This window comes from Helicoverpa armigera, chromosome 14 (genome assembly GCF_030705265.1).
Source record: "Helicoverpa armigera isolate CAAS_96S chromosome 14, ASM3070526v1, whole genome shotgun sequence".
NCBI classification, from domain to species: Eukaryota; Metazoa; Arthropoda; class Insecta; order Lepidoptera; family Noctuidae; genus Helicoverpa; species Helicoverpa armigera.
Window position 1 is genome coordinate 8,387,102 of NC_087133.1, and position 15,112 is coordinate 8,402,213.

The 15,112-nt window shown below is 34.8% G+C and overlaps 1 protein-coding gene across 3 annotated transcripts; it reads right to left on the reverse strand.

Annotated features, from left to right (window-relative positions):
* Nucleotides 1–6,516: 6,516 nt before the first annotated feature.
* Nucleotides 6,517–12,975, reverse strand: LOC110378447 (collagen alpha-1(II) chain). Of its 3 annotated transcripts, XM_064037827.1 has the most exons (14): nucleotides 12,855–12,971; nucleotides 12,736–12,758; nucleotides 12,310–12,349; nucleotides 11,322–11,341; nucleotides 11,132–11,182; nucleotides 10,859–10,912; nucleotides 10,519–10,572; nucleotides 9,860–9,895; nucleotides 9,724–9,777; nucleotides 9,339–9,423; nucleotides 8,926–9,021; nucleotides 8,442–8,611; nucleotides 7,791–8,003; nucleotides 6,517–6,849 (listed from the first exon to the last, which is right to left on the reverse strand). In XM_064037827.1, the coding sequence occupies exons 1-14, from the start codon at nucleotides 12,922–12,924 to the stop codon at nucleotides 6,703–6,705; spliced, it is 1,113 nt and encodes a 370-aa protein (XP_063893897.1). In that variant the 5' UTR covers nucleotides 12,925–12,971; the 3' UTR covers nucleotides 6,517–6,702. The 3 variants fall into 3 exon arrangements, with proteins under 3 accessions (XP_063893897.1, XP_063893898.1, XP_063893899.1); XM_064037828.1 differs by lacking the exons at nucleotides 9,724–9,777; nucleotides 9,860–9,895 and having other exon boundaries at nucleotides 12,855–12,975; XM_064037829.1 differs by lacking the exons at nucleotides 9,724–9,777; nucleotides 9,860–9,895; nucleotides 10,519–10,572 and having other exon boundaries at nucleotides 12,855–12,974.
* Nucleotides 12,976–15,112: the final 2,137 nt, after the last annotated feature.

The following is a 15,112-nucleotide window of genomic DNA, read 5'->3' on the forward strand; positions in this document are numbered from 1 at the left end:
AAACTTTTGTTTTTTGCTGTGTACTCTAAAGGCCCCGAAACGACTGAACCAATTTGAATAATCTTTCAATTATGAAGCTACACTATTGTCCTGATACCAGAAAAAGTTCCCTCAGGACGCGGGTGAAACCGCGGGCAAACAGTTACTTAGTACCTAGTTTATAAAGCCCAGAAACCAGTGTTTTTAATAAAAAACACGATCCTGTCGGAGTCTAGGATAAAGAAGAAGAAAAAAGAAATTTTAAATACTAATTTATTGTTTACAGACTGGTTATTAAAATCAGAGTGAATTTTTTAATATTTTATTTTATTACACGACTCAAAGAGAAAAAGATTTTTTTTGTTATTATGAAGTCAGACAAGATGTAAGAACACCATGCGACTTTTCATCAAAAATACTTAAAATGTTTTCCTTCACTCTCATTTACGCCCGATAGGCGATAGAAAAATCACGTTAGACGAATCAACTTAAGAAATTTCATGTAACGAAACCATAGCGCGATTCAGAAGGTAACAACGCCATCTATCGAGCGAGTGTGTAAACTTAGAAAATAGTAATTTTTGTAATAGAATCTCAAGTAACTAATTTAACCATCGTCAAAGTATCATATTGACAAATGCATGTGGTTCTGATGACAATACTATAATATGGAACTGTCGAACTGATCTGATGATGAAGCCGGAAGATAGGCAAAGGCATTCCATGATGAAGTTTCGTATCATAGCCGTGTTTGGACTTGTTAGAAAGGTATTGAAATGGACTTGGAACGTCTTTTATATATGTTTATTTTATTATCATCTTGTTATTTTTTTAATTATTAAAGTACTTAATATTGAGAGCAAAGGAATTGAATTCTAGGAGGACCTTGCCAAAGTTTGATACGATTTTATTTTAAGTTGTAAAAATCGTTGACATGATGTGCGGTGTGTTTCATAGAAAATCTAGTTCCTCATTCGTAATGAAGTCAAACAGGTGTGATCACCATGTGACTATTCTTCAAAAATACTTAGATGTTTTCCTTCACCTTAAAAGGTAATCTGTAGGCGCCACTGCTAGGCACGTCTTATAATATCTCGTGTTACGAAACCATACCGCGATTCAGAAGGTAACAACGCCATCTATCGAAGAAGCATGTAAACTTGAAAGTACGAATGTTTGCATTATTATTCGTTGTGAAATTAATTACTTATTAAAATACAATAGACTACTTATGTGAAGCACCACCATAAAATTTCACAACCTACTTTTTTATTGTTAATAATATTCACGTGATTACGAAAATCATGAATATATTTACTAATCATTCAGTCCCAAAACTTGTGTATCATGGCAGGTTATAATTAAATAAGATTTCACTAATAATTTTACGTAAAACTCGTATTTACTTGGTGTATCAACAACGTCAACATTTTTCAAGTAACAAAAACATCTGTAGCATGATTGCCACAACGTTATGCTCTAGTGGCGAATCAGAATCACACAGGTCGAAAATCAGTAAAGGTCATTATGTCAGCAGACCATTTGAGTCATTAAGCCGCCGTGCTAACGACCAAGTGTGGTGCGATTCAATTCCACACTGGACCGACCCTAAATACGGGGTGTTGATGTAGCATATGTGAGGTTAACAGATGAATTCTTGTGATTTTACAGTATTAATAAATCATTAATTTGTTTTATGTATTCCTTGTTGTATAAGCAATGAATCTGGTACAGTACACCAATCAAATACATAAGATTATAAAAGTGAAATGGAACGTTGATTATACAGAGTATATAGAATTTCGATCAAAAAACTTGCTTCGAAATAAGTTTTCTTTAATCGAAGAGCCTTGCTCTTGCTTCCTTTCTATCTTTCATTTCGGCCTATCATGCGCTAATTATTGCAGTTCCTTATATGTCAGACACTTCATCTTCTCTTTAATATCCGTCGACCTTACACGAGGTGTCCACTCATATCCCCTCTTACTTCTCATTGACTTAGGAAAGTACTAGAACCTTTGCAAATTTTTCATCGCTTGAAAAAGTTACTTCGAGTTTTTGCTACATAAAAAGCTGCTACTTTTTGCCATCAGCTTTTGCTCCCAGTTTATAAATATGGCAAAACATACATTGTACTACAAAAAGACGAGCAATTAGGCGCGGGTCGCGATATATCACGTTGGACAGGTAGCAACATGTTGGCGTGATGTCTCCTCTAATGGAAGCTGTTTGTGGCCAAACTAAATTGTTTTGTAGGCAACTATGCGTTTTTCTGGTAAGATTGGGCATGTTCAAGCCAAGTTGTAAATCCTTCTGCGAGTCCTATAAGCTATATCCCATGGGATACCTATCATCATGTTCAAGCCAGTCTGATGGATAAAGTATGGTTCTAGTTGCAATTCTAGTTGTCCTAAAACTTGAAACAACGGTTATAACAATATTCTAGAACCCCTGTAATTGCAGCAGGTACGTAAAACAACTAACCAAAGGGTTTCTTATCAACGTTCCCCACTCATACCAAAAAATGGATACATACAAACAAACCTCGAGTATTTTTCCCACAGAAATATTATTATCAATCAAGATTCCATCATGACCTGAAGGATGAATGCTATATTTCTTCAGCTAAAGAAGGGACGTCCTTATAGCAATGAATTATACAATTTGTTATGCTTTATGCTCGAGGGGCCGTTTTGGGGCTGCAGTTGACTATTACGGCCTCTTTTTATTCACTGATGACCGTTTTCCTGACTTTATTGCGTGTTTTATGATTTAATTTATTTTTTTGTATCTACGTAAGTATTTATTTTTCAGACGGAAAAAATATTTTTTGGGCTTGACAGTATGACATGTGTCGGTAGTCTAGCGAGATGTTCTAATTGTAACTTTTTTTTCTAGAAACAGAACTGGAATATTCAATTCAACTTTGATGTAAGAAAGAAGAAAAATATTTCATTTTATCTCTTCTCAAAGTTTTATTTGGCATCACCATGAACTTTAAATTGAATGATAACGGGTAATGATATTTGCGGGTTAAAACAATGGTTTACGGTCGGCTGTGATGTTTATTGAATAATGACTGCCAGTAAACAAAAGAGTAATAAGCTATTAATCTCGCTAGCACAACGGCTCGGTGGTACCTACTACGGAACATGATGTCACTAAAAAGTCGATCAAAATAGATTTTTTAAACTTTTTTACTATGTACATACCTACTTCAGCCATTCTGCGTAGTCCCTTTCTCATCATCGTTAATCTGCCTTGTATTATTTTGAAACTTTTAATTTCTTTTTGGCATGAAGTTGGTGACAGTTGAAAAAAAATATAAATAGCATAGTACACGTAAGTTAGTATACGTAAGTTTCTCTAGCGAGTGATTTTTGAGGTTTTTAAAGTCAACGTGATATCTTTCCGATGATCCAGAGTCGTGGTTACTCTGCGCCTGCTAATGAGAACAAATGAATATCGTTCGCTCGTAGCTTCCATGAGGCATTCTTTTGTACTAATAAATTTTAACCAAGATGAATAATTAATGTTCTAGATGGGGGAAAATTGTTGCTATTTTCCTCCTAATTATCATTTCTTGGGGTCAAAGTGTTACTAAATGCCATCTTGTTCATCGCATTTTGATGTAGCTCAAATAAGTCTATTAACCGTCAAATCCGTAGCGGACCCCAATCGGGGTCTGAACATCAATGTCACCGTAAGCTCGGTTTAGACCCCAATTGGGGTCTGCGAATCAGTCATACACTTTCCTAATTATTTACGCTCATATTTATTTTCTTTCCAATCAAACCACATTTGTGAGTACTAAATAAAATAACTAAATAAATTTAAATTATTTTTACGCATTCAAACCTTTCATATTTAGCATCCCGTTAGAAATATACCTTTTTAAAATCCAATCGTAATTACCGGGAATTCTGATCGAATTCGCCATGTTTGTTTACATTAGTTGTTTTTTTAAATTTGAAGACGCATAGACAAGATGGCGACGGTGATAGAAGTTTTGCATCGAATGATCCGATTCGTTTAAATAAAGAATCGATTTAATAATTTTATATTATTTGATATTATAATATTACTAAATTGCACTTACCATAATCTGAAAATGAATTAGGAAAAGTAAAATGGCTTAATTTATTTTGAAAAAAATGCTAGAAAATCAGTTGTGGAAAATACGTTGTAGCCGGAATAAAAAAAATCTTCGGTTTTTAGGGTTTCCGAAGACGGCAAATGAAGACTTATTTATTTCTTCGGGTGTTTTATGTGCAGGATTCCTGTAGACCTGCCAAATTTAATGGCGATTCGTTACTTCCAACTTTTTAACTGAGCGGCAAAGCTATTTGACGAGAGCCGTAGTTACGTGTAGTTATCGCAAAATTTTATGACGTTTTTATTGTTTGAAAGGGCAAATAGTTCGCTGTTCATCGAAAGCTGGTCCAAGATGGAAAGATGGCCGCCGCCGACTTATTTTTAACCGACTTCCCAAGCGGAGGTTCTCAATTCGACCGTTTTTTTTTCTATGTTTGTTACGCGATTACTCAGCCATTTATTTATCGATTTTGATGATTCTTTTTTTGTTTGATAGCGTATACTTCCGAGGTGGTCCCATTATCATCAGGTCAGGATCTGATGATGGAACCTTGAGAAATCGAGGGCGACTTTCGAAAGTTGCAGAAAGACATAGGTTGAAATCTTATCACTCAGGTGTTTGCCTGGTAGCACTATTTAACAGTGAAGGCTTTGAGCTGACCTGATGATGGAGACCAGTGAAGGTCGAGGGAACTCGACAACTGAATATTTAAACTTTCTCGTGTTTGTGCTTATATTATTCGTATTTACGAGGCCTCTGCAACAGTGAAGGAGATGGAGACGAGAGAAGTTCGGTTGTCGAGTTCCCTCGATCTTCTCTGGTCTCCATCATCAGGTCAGCTCCAAACCTTTAGGTACTGTTTCATAGTGTTATCAGACATACATCTGAGTGTCAAGTTATAACCTTAGCTATGCTTACAATTTTCGAGAGTTGCCCTCGATTTCTCAAGGTTTCCATCATCAGATCCTGGACCTAATAACAAATATTACCCTTTCGACCAAAAACAAACATCCAAATTGAGAACCACCTCCTTTTTGGGATTCGGTAAAAAATATTTGGTGACTTTAAAATCAAGCAATTATTATTATTGTTTCTCATCATCAAATACTTATTTGATGATGAGAAACAATAATAATAATTGTAATGCAATTTGTAACTACCAAAGTAATGTACTTACATTACTTTGGTAGTTACAAATTGCATTATATTTCAGAACACCAGGCTTAACCTCCGCCGAAACAAAAATCTTAGAATTGTTGAGAAATAATATAAGAATAAATTACAATTCCGTAATAGGTAATAAAAATTCAATTAAAGTTAAAAATTATTACGAATGACGCAACACCAAAATAAATAATACCTACATATAAAAATTTAATGCTAAAAACTTTTATAAAACTGAAATATCTTTTTTCTTAACAACAAAAACAAATTGAACCTATAATTTAAAATTAATAAATAAAATTGAAATAAGTTGCTATTAAAAAATAGGTATATAAAAAATTGGTATTCGATTATTTATAATAAATATCCGATTTAGGTATCGAATGCACACCGCTGATTGAAAAAAAAAAAAATACTCCATTCCAAACTCTACTTCTTTTTGAACTTGTAAATTGTTCATTTTTATTGTGTATTTTATGTGCTGATTTTTTAGTTATTGAACATAAATAAGTGCACGAAATGTATTGCAACGGATTGAAAATGTTATAAATATGCCGTTTGTGTTGTGTTTGAGAAAGTGATGCGATTATTTATTGGTAAGTTTTCACCAAATTTGAAATGCCTAACTTTTCGATAGACTTAAAAACACCGTAATTATTATCTTTTTCTGAATTAACTGACTCCATTCGACCTTTGCACGTTGTTGTCAAATAAGTGAGCTCTAAAGTTATAGTTAAAATACTTCTGATCAGGCATTACGGACTTAGAATTAATGTGTTGAAAGTTAGTACAAATTTTTGACATCCATGTCGCGATTCAAAATTCCCGCCGAATCAACGGTAAAGTCATATGTCAAAATCTTGTCGAGCAGAGGGGTTAATTGAGTTATGTATCAATTTATGAACACACAATACAAACAAGAAAGAAGAAAATATTAAAGAGTCCTTATGTACAATGGTGCCAATACTAGCCTATCTTCCAGCTAACTTACTTTTCAGGAAAAAGAACCAATCCTTGAAGTGAATTCTACATCGTTCGGGCATTTTGTGACGAAAATAATACAGTGATACAAGACAAATTAAAAAGGTATTTTTTATTAAATTGAAATCTTTTTATTATTCGATGTTTTGCATGATTGTAGCGCCATCTTGTGTTACTAGCGGGAACTTCATGGACAACTCGTTTCCCTAACATACGAGTTGCCAATTTCACTAGTTAGTTCTCATACAGTACGATAGATGGCGCTTCGTGTATAGTGAAAATACAAAAATCTTGAATTACAAAACGCAATTTTATTAAATTAGTTTCTTGAGCTTGTTTATAATAAAAAAGGTAAAACAAAACAGTAGCATTATGAAGCTTAATTGTTATATTTCTATTTTCATCACATTGGCTATTTAATGTTTTCAAAAACAAAAAACTATAATGTAAAAGGATAAAATTATACCTAAATTTTGTAATATTCAACCAAAGCATAGTTCTGTACTTTCTAGGTACATTCGTTGATCTCCGTCGCGAATATCTCCGATCCACAAGTCGATAATTGGTAGTCTAAAAGTGTTGGTAGTTTGTAACTCTATGACAGAACTTTTCCATTCCATATCTCCTTCCTGAAATATACATAATTAAATAGGTAAACGGGTAGCATAGAATTTTAGATAATAAATTCCGCATGGATTAGAGTTAAGGAAAATGGTAATTAATGGTTTCATGACTATAATGTTGTGTAGCCCGCTATAAAAGGACATTTTATACACCTATAATCCTACTTGTTATTCCTAGTTTTTTGTAACTGTTTAAACTGTCAGATAGAAATTCAAATGGAAACGGATTGTTGTCTCGTCGTAACATGAGTGTAAGGAAATAGAGAGAGCGTATATTGTAAACTCATGCTCTTAATTTCAACCTGCATACGCAACTATCTGATCTTCGTCGAATATTTATTTATTATTCATTCAATAACCACTGCGGCTGTTATCAACTATGCTTTATTTAAGTATTACTAGCTTTCGCCCGCGGTTTCACCCGCGTCCCGTAGCCGGATGGTGACAAAAACTTTCCTCCTAAAACCTTCTCCCGGGTCTAAGTTACCTCCCCTCCAATTTTCAGCAAAATCGGTCAAGCCGTTATCATGTTATGTCGTGACAACGGAAAACGGGTTTCATTTTTATATACCATCCTCCGAGCCATTTCCCAATCAAGTTGGGGTCGGCTTCCAGTCTAACCGGGTTCAGCTGAGTACCAGTGCTTTACAAGCACTGCGACTGCCTATCTGACCTCGTCAACCCAGTTGCCCGGGCAACCCGATACCCCTTGGTTCGACTGGTGTCAGACTTACTGGCTTCTGACTACCCGTAACGACTGCCAAGGATGTTCAATGACAGCCGGGACCTACAGTTTAACGTGCGATCAGAAACACAGCCAAATGGTGTCTAAGATATACTTAGAAAGCACATACAAACTTAGAAAAGTTTCATTTTTATATATATAGATTCAATAATCTCTTTATAACCTATTCATAATATTATTAGTAATCTGATGGATATATTACCTTACAGAGGTCCGTAGCCGTAGGAACCGAATAAAAGAAAGGAGTTTTATCCGTAGGGTAGGGTCCAATGAGTGCTTCATTCCAAGTCAACAGTTTAACCGATGCAGACACATTGTATTTGGGGAAAGGCACTGAGTTAAAGCAATGGTATTTAATGGTCTGCCGCGCTGAGACTGCGTGTTGCTGGAGCCACATCACTTGTTCTGTGGTTAACTGAAAGAAAAACAGTGCACTATATAGTATCCTTCAGATATAAAGATCTACTCATTTCTGACACCTACGCGAATATTAGACAAAATCTACTAATCTCACGCCATTCGTCGGCCGCGCGCGTCAGTCGCGGGCCTCGGCAGCGGTGCCATACATTTTTATAGTTTGACTATTGTCGAGAGTGATCGACGATAGTCGTAGGCGCGCGGCTGCGATAGATCGCGATGCACGGAAGTCTACCTACTTACTAAAACTACTTTTACGCATTTTATTGCAGTTATGTATATATTAATTAATCCCGACGTTTCAGATCTTTTACACCATGGATGCTGTAAAGGATACCAAACACAAATATAACTGCGGTCTAGTGCGGAATAACGCAAAATATTTTCCTAACATAGACTTCCGCAAAGTAACGCCTGAATCCATCTTTTTACTTACATTATATAAATCTTTCAAATTGACCCGCATTCCACTCAACCAGTATGTTCCATTGCCTTCTGTATGGCTAATCTCACGTGTTTTATTATCTCTGCGGACACAAGTTTCTCGGGTTTCCATGTTGCAGTAGACTTTGAATTCTTGAGATTCTGGGCCCATGAAGGCCTTACCTGCAAAAACACTGGGGTTGTAAAAGCTCAAAAAACAAGAGCTCTAAACAATATCGGCTTAATTTATATCATACATATGTTTGGAAAACAGGCTATAATAGTTTTATCCAAAACTGGAGGTAAATTTTTCAAAATTTTTATGCCATGACAGTCCATAAAGATAAAGGATTATTTAACATTTACCTTTAATTCCAGACATTATACGTCCGGCTTTTAAAAAAATTTAGGTATTTGTTATTATTTTCTACATTTTAATTTTATCGAAACCTCCGTACTTAAAATCTAGTATAACAGTATGTAGTTATATTTCTTACCGGACTGGTAACCAACTGGGGCTGATTTGCAAGGTACAGTCGCGGGTTCGTCTTCGAGGGCAAATGACTCCGCAGCATTTTCATTGCTATAAAAAGCTGTAAAATATGGACGAAAAAAAAACAAATCAGTTCAATAGTTTTGGCGTGAAAGACAGAGTTGCTTTAGTATTTATAAATACTTATATAAGTAAGGATTTTTACTATTTATTTTTTATTATAAATGGAAAAGTGAGTAATATAATTAGACATCTGAAGTGGCTGAACCGATTGTGATTTAATTTGGAGATATAATTTGATCTTTTCATCGCCATATCTGGAATACGACAGCTGTCCCTGGGTGGTAACCTTATTTTTCTTAGATCCAAATATGTCTTGAATTATTCAGAGTTGTTAATAAATTGATGAAAACGTACTATTTTTAGGCAAGTTGGAAGGATAAATTGCAGGCATGCCGGCCAAACCAGGAGGTCCCACTGGACCTGGCGGCCCCGGGGGTCCCTGATGAAACAAAATACATATACTAAAATTGTTTGATTGTTGCAAAATAAATAAAACTTTGGACAAGCAGAGTTTCTTGACAATGTACATAAAATGACCAGCGCAGTCAGAGAGGAGAGAATCTTTATAAGACATTAGAAAATCAACTCTTTGAGTGTCCTATAAATTCCTTTCCTCTTAGTATTCGATGTGTCTTATGCGCAAGAAGTTAAGGGGAAGTTAAACTCACACCAAGCTCATTGATCTATTTCACGAGCACGAAACTATTTCAAAAACATACCTTCAAATATGACTACTTACTGGAGGTCCCTGGTCTCCTTTTTGTCCGTCCTTTCCTGGAATCCCGTCGGTGCCCTAAAATTATAATTATTTTATTTTATCACTAATTTTAATTACTCATAATACTTGTGGAAGTTAGGAAATAAAAGAAACTTACGTTCAATCCCGGTTTTCCATCCACCCCGTCCCGACCCTAAAATTTTTAAGGGTATTTTTATGAATTTATCTATACTAATATCATAAAGCTGAAGAGTTTGCTTGTTTGTTTGTACGGTACGGGAAGTATTTCCCACGGGATGCGGGTGAAACCGCTGGCAGAAGCTAGTAATAAATATTCTTATGCGGTTTATCGGTAGCATGGCATTTAACTATTTTCATATGCGTAGTATTATAATTGAAGTACCAAAATAAAAAAGCGTACGAAAATTTCGTAAAAGGCCCACGAAAGAACATGGTGGTTCAGAAAGAGTCTGACACTCCCTCACGCTGCTAACACAAGTCATTTGATGATTTCCCATAAAAAATAAAAATCCCGGTAATGTATGAAAATTTTAATAAATATATGTAGATAACTAGCCGTTTTCCCGCGGATTCACCCGCGTCCCGTGGGAGCTACTGCTCGCACCGGGATAAAATATAGCCTATGTTACTCGCAGATAATATCGCTTTCTAATGGTGAAAGAATATTTAAAATCGGTCCAGTAGTTTTGAGTTTATCCATTACAACCAAACAAACAAAGTTTTCCTCTTTATAATATTAGTATAGATTGTACTGATGAAATGAAAACATGAATGGAAAGGACTTTGACTACTTACTGGAGTACCCTGATCTCCTTTTGGTCCAACATTTCCAGGTGTCCCGTCAGTGCCCTAAAATTATAATCATTTTACTTGATATGGTTGGGACGTAGGTACCTTTTATCTTACGGAAACGCCTAAACCATACCAGAGCGTGTCATTTGATGATTTCCCATAAAAAAGGCTCACTAATGTATTATAATTAAACTCGTCATAAAGATAAAACAATAAATATATGTAGGTAGGAATTATACAGCTTAAATTAAAACATGAATGGAAAGGAAATTTTAGATAGTCTTCTTTTCTCCTTAAGAATATTCTGGAAACAATTTCAAAAACTAAAAATGTGACTACTTACTGGAGTACCCTGATCTCCTTTTGGTCCAACATCTCCAGGTCTCCCATCAGGGCCCTAAAATTATAATTATTTTATTTGTACCGTGCATCGGAGCGCACGTTAATGTCGGTCCTGCGCCTGATTTCTCTTCGGTCATGTCGGATTACCGGTACATCGGGCTATGAGAGTTAAGGAATAATGAGTGCACCTGTGTTGGCGCAAATGCTTGTGACTGATCTCCTTATATGAGAACAGCCGCCAACAGCTTTTTTGAAAATGTAAAGGACTACTTACAGGCGATCCTTTTTCTCCTTTCACATCTCGAAACAGTGTGATCCCATCACTCTAAATAATAAAATAGATATTAAAGTCAGAGTTATTCCATGTTCAAAAAAATTGTTTCTGATTAATTCTTGATATTTAACAATAAATAATTGTAAAGAAAATGAATCGGTTATGTACCAAGTAATTTTTGTATACTTACTGAGGTCAAGGTGCAGGTTTCTGCAATGATAAAAAAAAATTAGAAAACAATTTAACAGATGGTAAACAATTAGCAGTTATTAGCAAGTTCTTTTAATAAATATTACATTCGATACATTATAATAGAAAGTGGAACAGTTTCGAGTCATTTATAAAACATCTCTTTAAAATACAAGAAGCTTCTACCCGCGGATTTCCACTCGTCTTGTGAGAACCACCTTGGGCAACAGTGCAAAATATAGCATTCTTTGGTAAACAAACTATCTAACACTGAAATCATTTTTAAGCCCTTCGAATAGTTCCTGATATAAGAAAACTGCTGGGAAATTCTCGTTGTTATGTAAAACAGTAAAAATATTTTTGCAATATTGCTTATCTATGCTTACATAATTAAGAGGGTTCTTTTTGTTTGATTATACCCTTAAAGCTCCGAAACTATAGAACCGATTGGAAAAATTATTTCACTAACGGAAAGGTACCTACACTCTTCCTACGGGAAGCGGGTGAAACCACAGGAAAACGGCTAGTTATTTATAAGTCCCGTGATCTAAGTGGTATACCTACCAAAGTTATAAATAAATCAGTAAGGAAATACAGTAGGAATGAGGTAAAAATATTAAAATAACAGTTAGGCAGACAGTAAATGAGGATAAACCGTGTCTATATTACTCATACTGGCGTTTGAAGGACCTATGTATTTATTATTCGTCCTTCCGCTTAATATTATACTATAATTACTGGCTATTATCCCGAAGTTTCACCAGCGTACCGAAGAACTTAAATGAAGTTATTAGGAATAGTGTAATTTCTTAAAAGTGAAAGAATTTTTCAAATCGATTCAGTCCCATCGGGGCGTTTCTAGTGCAAAAGAGTATCCTCTTTATTATATTAGTGTAGATAGATAATACTCAGCAGCTAATGAATGTCTGATCCTTAAAAAATTAACACGAAAAAGGGTTGAGTATAATAAATTAAAAAAATCTACTTACGTAATTTTCGTGTGCATTTTTGTTCTGGCGTATCCGATGTCTTAAAATAAGAAATTAAAGAACATTTATCATAAGTTTATTACTTAACTACTTATATACATTTTTTTAAATATATATCAGTGTACAAAAATATAGACGACCCACTGACCAAATATTTATATTCGGGATTTGATCCACATAGTCTATGTAATCTAAAAAATTTCTACTTTAGAGAGGAATGGTAATAGTCACAATAATAGTAGTGCACATTCAAATTTATTTAAAAGAAGAAAAATAATGAGTGAATTTACTGAATACATTTTGTTCCAAATTAAATATGAACCTCTCTTTTATTTTTAAATTAAGTAATCCTCCCATTAAAGATAGTGGGTCATTTGGATCGTGTTCACTCAATACAAAATAATTCAATCAAGTGACAATACTTACTACTAATATTTCTGGAATTGTTGCTGAAACAAAAGCAACAAAAACGAAATATTTATAAGGGAAAACAAAATAGGGTACAATTTTACATATTTTTTTCTATTTATAATGTTTGTACTTACCTGATGCATATAAAGTTACAGAGGTTGTTATTAAAATAAAATTTATACACAAAAACAGTCTCACGTCCATGTTTGCGGCTGTCACTGATAAACTGACATTATATTTATCCTTATTCAGTGCTCCAATGACATCAAAATTCCCTTATATGTATTACCGGTTAAGCATGTAGGTTCCTGTGGAGTTTTACAGTGAATTCCATTCGCCTGCTTAACTCCATTAAAAAAAAAATAGGTATTGTCCAGCAGTGGACTGCGATATGCTGATGATGATGATGATGACGATTGTTTCAACACAATAAAAGTTAAATACTTCTTAACCACGGAGTTATTAACTTTAAAGTAAATATGCACCAAAAAGGTGCAAACAAAGGTTTTAAAAAAAGCGCCATCTATTGAGGGTTTCGAGAACTTGTATATTCAGCTGGTCATTTAGCGAACGTTGTATGTTACGTTCCTACGTAGGGTGTACTGAAACAGATAGATGGCTGAATGGATGCTTTCTAGAGGTATAGTGTAATTTGTCATATTATACAATTACACAATTGTATACATCGATATACATATATGATTGTATAATATGATGAATGCGATATTTCTTCAGCTAAAGAAGGGACGTCCTTATAGCGATGAATTATACAATTTGTTATGCTTTATGCTCGAGGGGTCGTTTTGGGGCTGCAGTGGACTATTACGGCCCCTTTTTATTCACTGATGACCGTTTTCCTGACTTTATTGCGTGTTTTAGGATTTAATTTATTTTTTGTAAGTATCTATGTAGGTACCAATTTTCTTTTTGAGTCACAAGTCTGTTTTGGCCTAAACAATAGGAAAGCGTGTAAGTAGTCTCTAAAGACACTTTCTAATTCTTACAACTTTTTTTTTCTAAAACATGGAACTGGAATATTCAATAGGTATTATGCAAACTATGTAAGGTTACTTTTTGCCAATAAACATTTCTATTAGGGGTTAAAGTATGAAATTGCCGTTTTATTCTAGTAGGTTTTTGAATTGCCATAGAGTCTTCATGGTTTGAGGTTTTCGAATGGAACTTTTTTCACGTGGTTTCTGTGATGTTCTTCTTTTAAAAAATGTGAAACATTTGATTATCGATGTTCAATTGTTTTTGTTATTCAACTTAAACAAGAAAGATGGATACTGCGAAAATTTGAGTAATTTTTGAATATGAGTTCCGACGCGGGATTGAACGGCAGAAACAGCCCGCAATATCAATGCTGCATTTGAAGAGGTGTCTGCTAAAGAACGCGCCGTGCGATTTTGGATTAAACGCTTTCGTGGTGGAAACTTCGACTTGAAGAACGAGCCATGAGAAAGACCGCCTGACAGGTGATTAACGAGAAATTAAGAGAGACGGTGAACGCCGATCCTAGTCAAACTACCCAGATACCCAGCCGAACACCGAATAATGTTGAAAAAATTAGCAGTAAAACAGCCACGACTCATGAATCGACCTTCACCGCTATTGCTCCATGACAACGCGAGGCCTCATACAGCAAAATAAACCGTTTTAACTCTTCAGGAACTGCAGTTGGAAACTATTCGTCTTCCTCCATATTCGCCAGACCTTGCTCTAACGGACGACCATTTTTTTTGTGATTTGGACAATTATCTACGTCACAAGAAGTTTCTTCCCAGGAGGCAGAACAAAATTCTTTCACACTGTTTGTGCAGTCTAGATCCTCAGAGTTCTATCGTAAAGGCATAAATGACCTTCTTATTAGATGACCGCAATGTATAGATAATAATGGCAACTATTTTGATTAAATAAGTTTGTTAAAAATTTTAAAAAAATACAATTTAGGTTTTCAGTACAAATCGGCAATTTCATACTTTAACCCCTATTATTTAATTAAGAAAAATATCGTATTCTATCTCTCTCTTCTTAAACTTTTATTTGACAACGCCACGAACTCTAAATAAAACTTTAAATTGAATGATAACGGGTAATGATATTTGCGGGTTAAAACAATGGTTTACGGTCGGCTGTGATGTTTATTGAATAATGACTACCAGTAAACAAAGGAGTAATAAGCTATTAATCTCGCTGGCACAACGGCTGGCAGGTACTACGGAACATATGTCACTAAAAACTCGCTTAAAATTGCATTTTTATACTTTTGTACTAAGTACATACCTACTTCAGCCATTCTGTGTACCTATTCCCTTTCTCGTCATCGTCGTGATTTTAGGTAAAGGTTTTTAAGGTCAACGTGATAACTTTCCGATGATCAGAATCATGG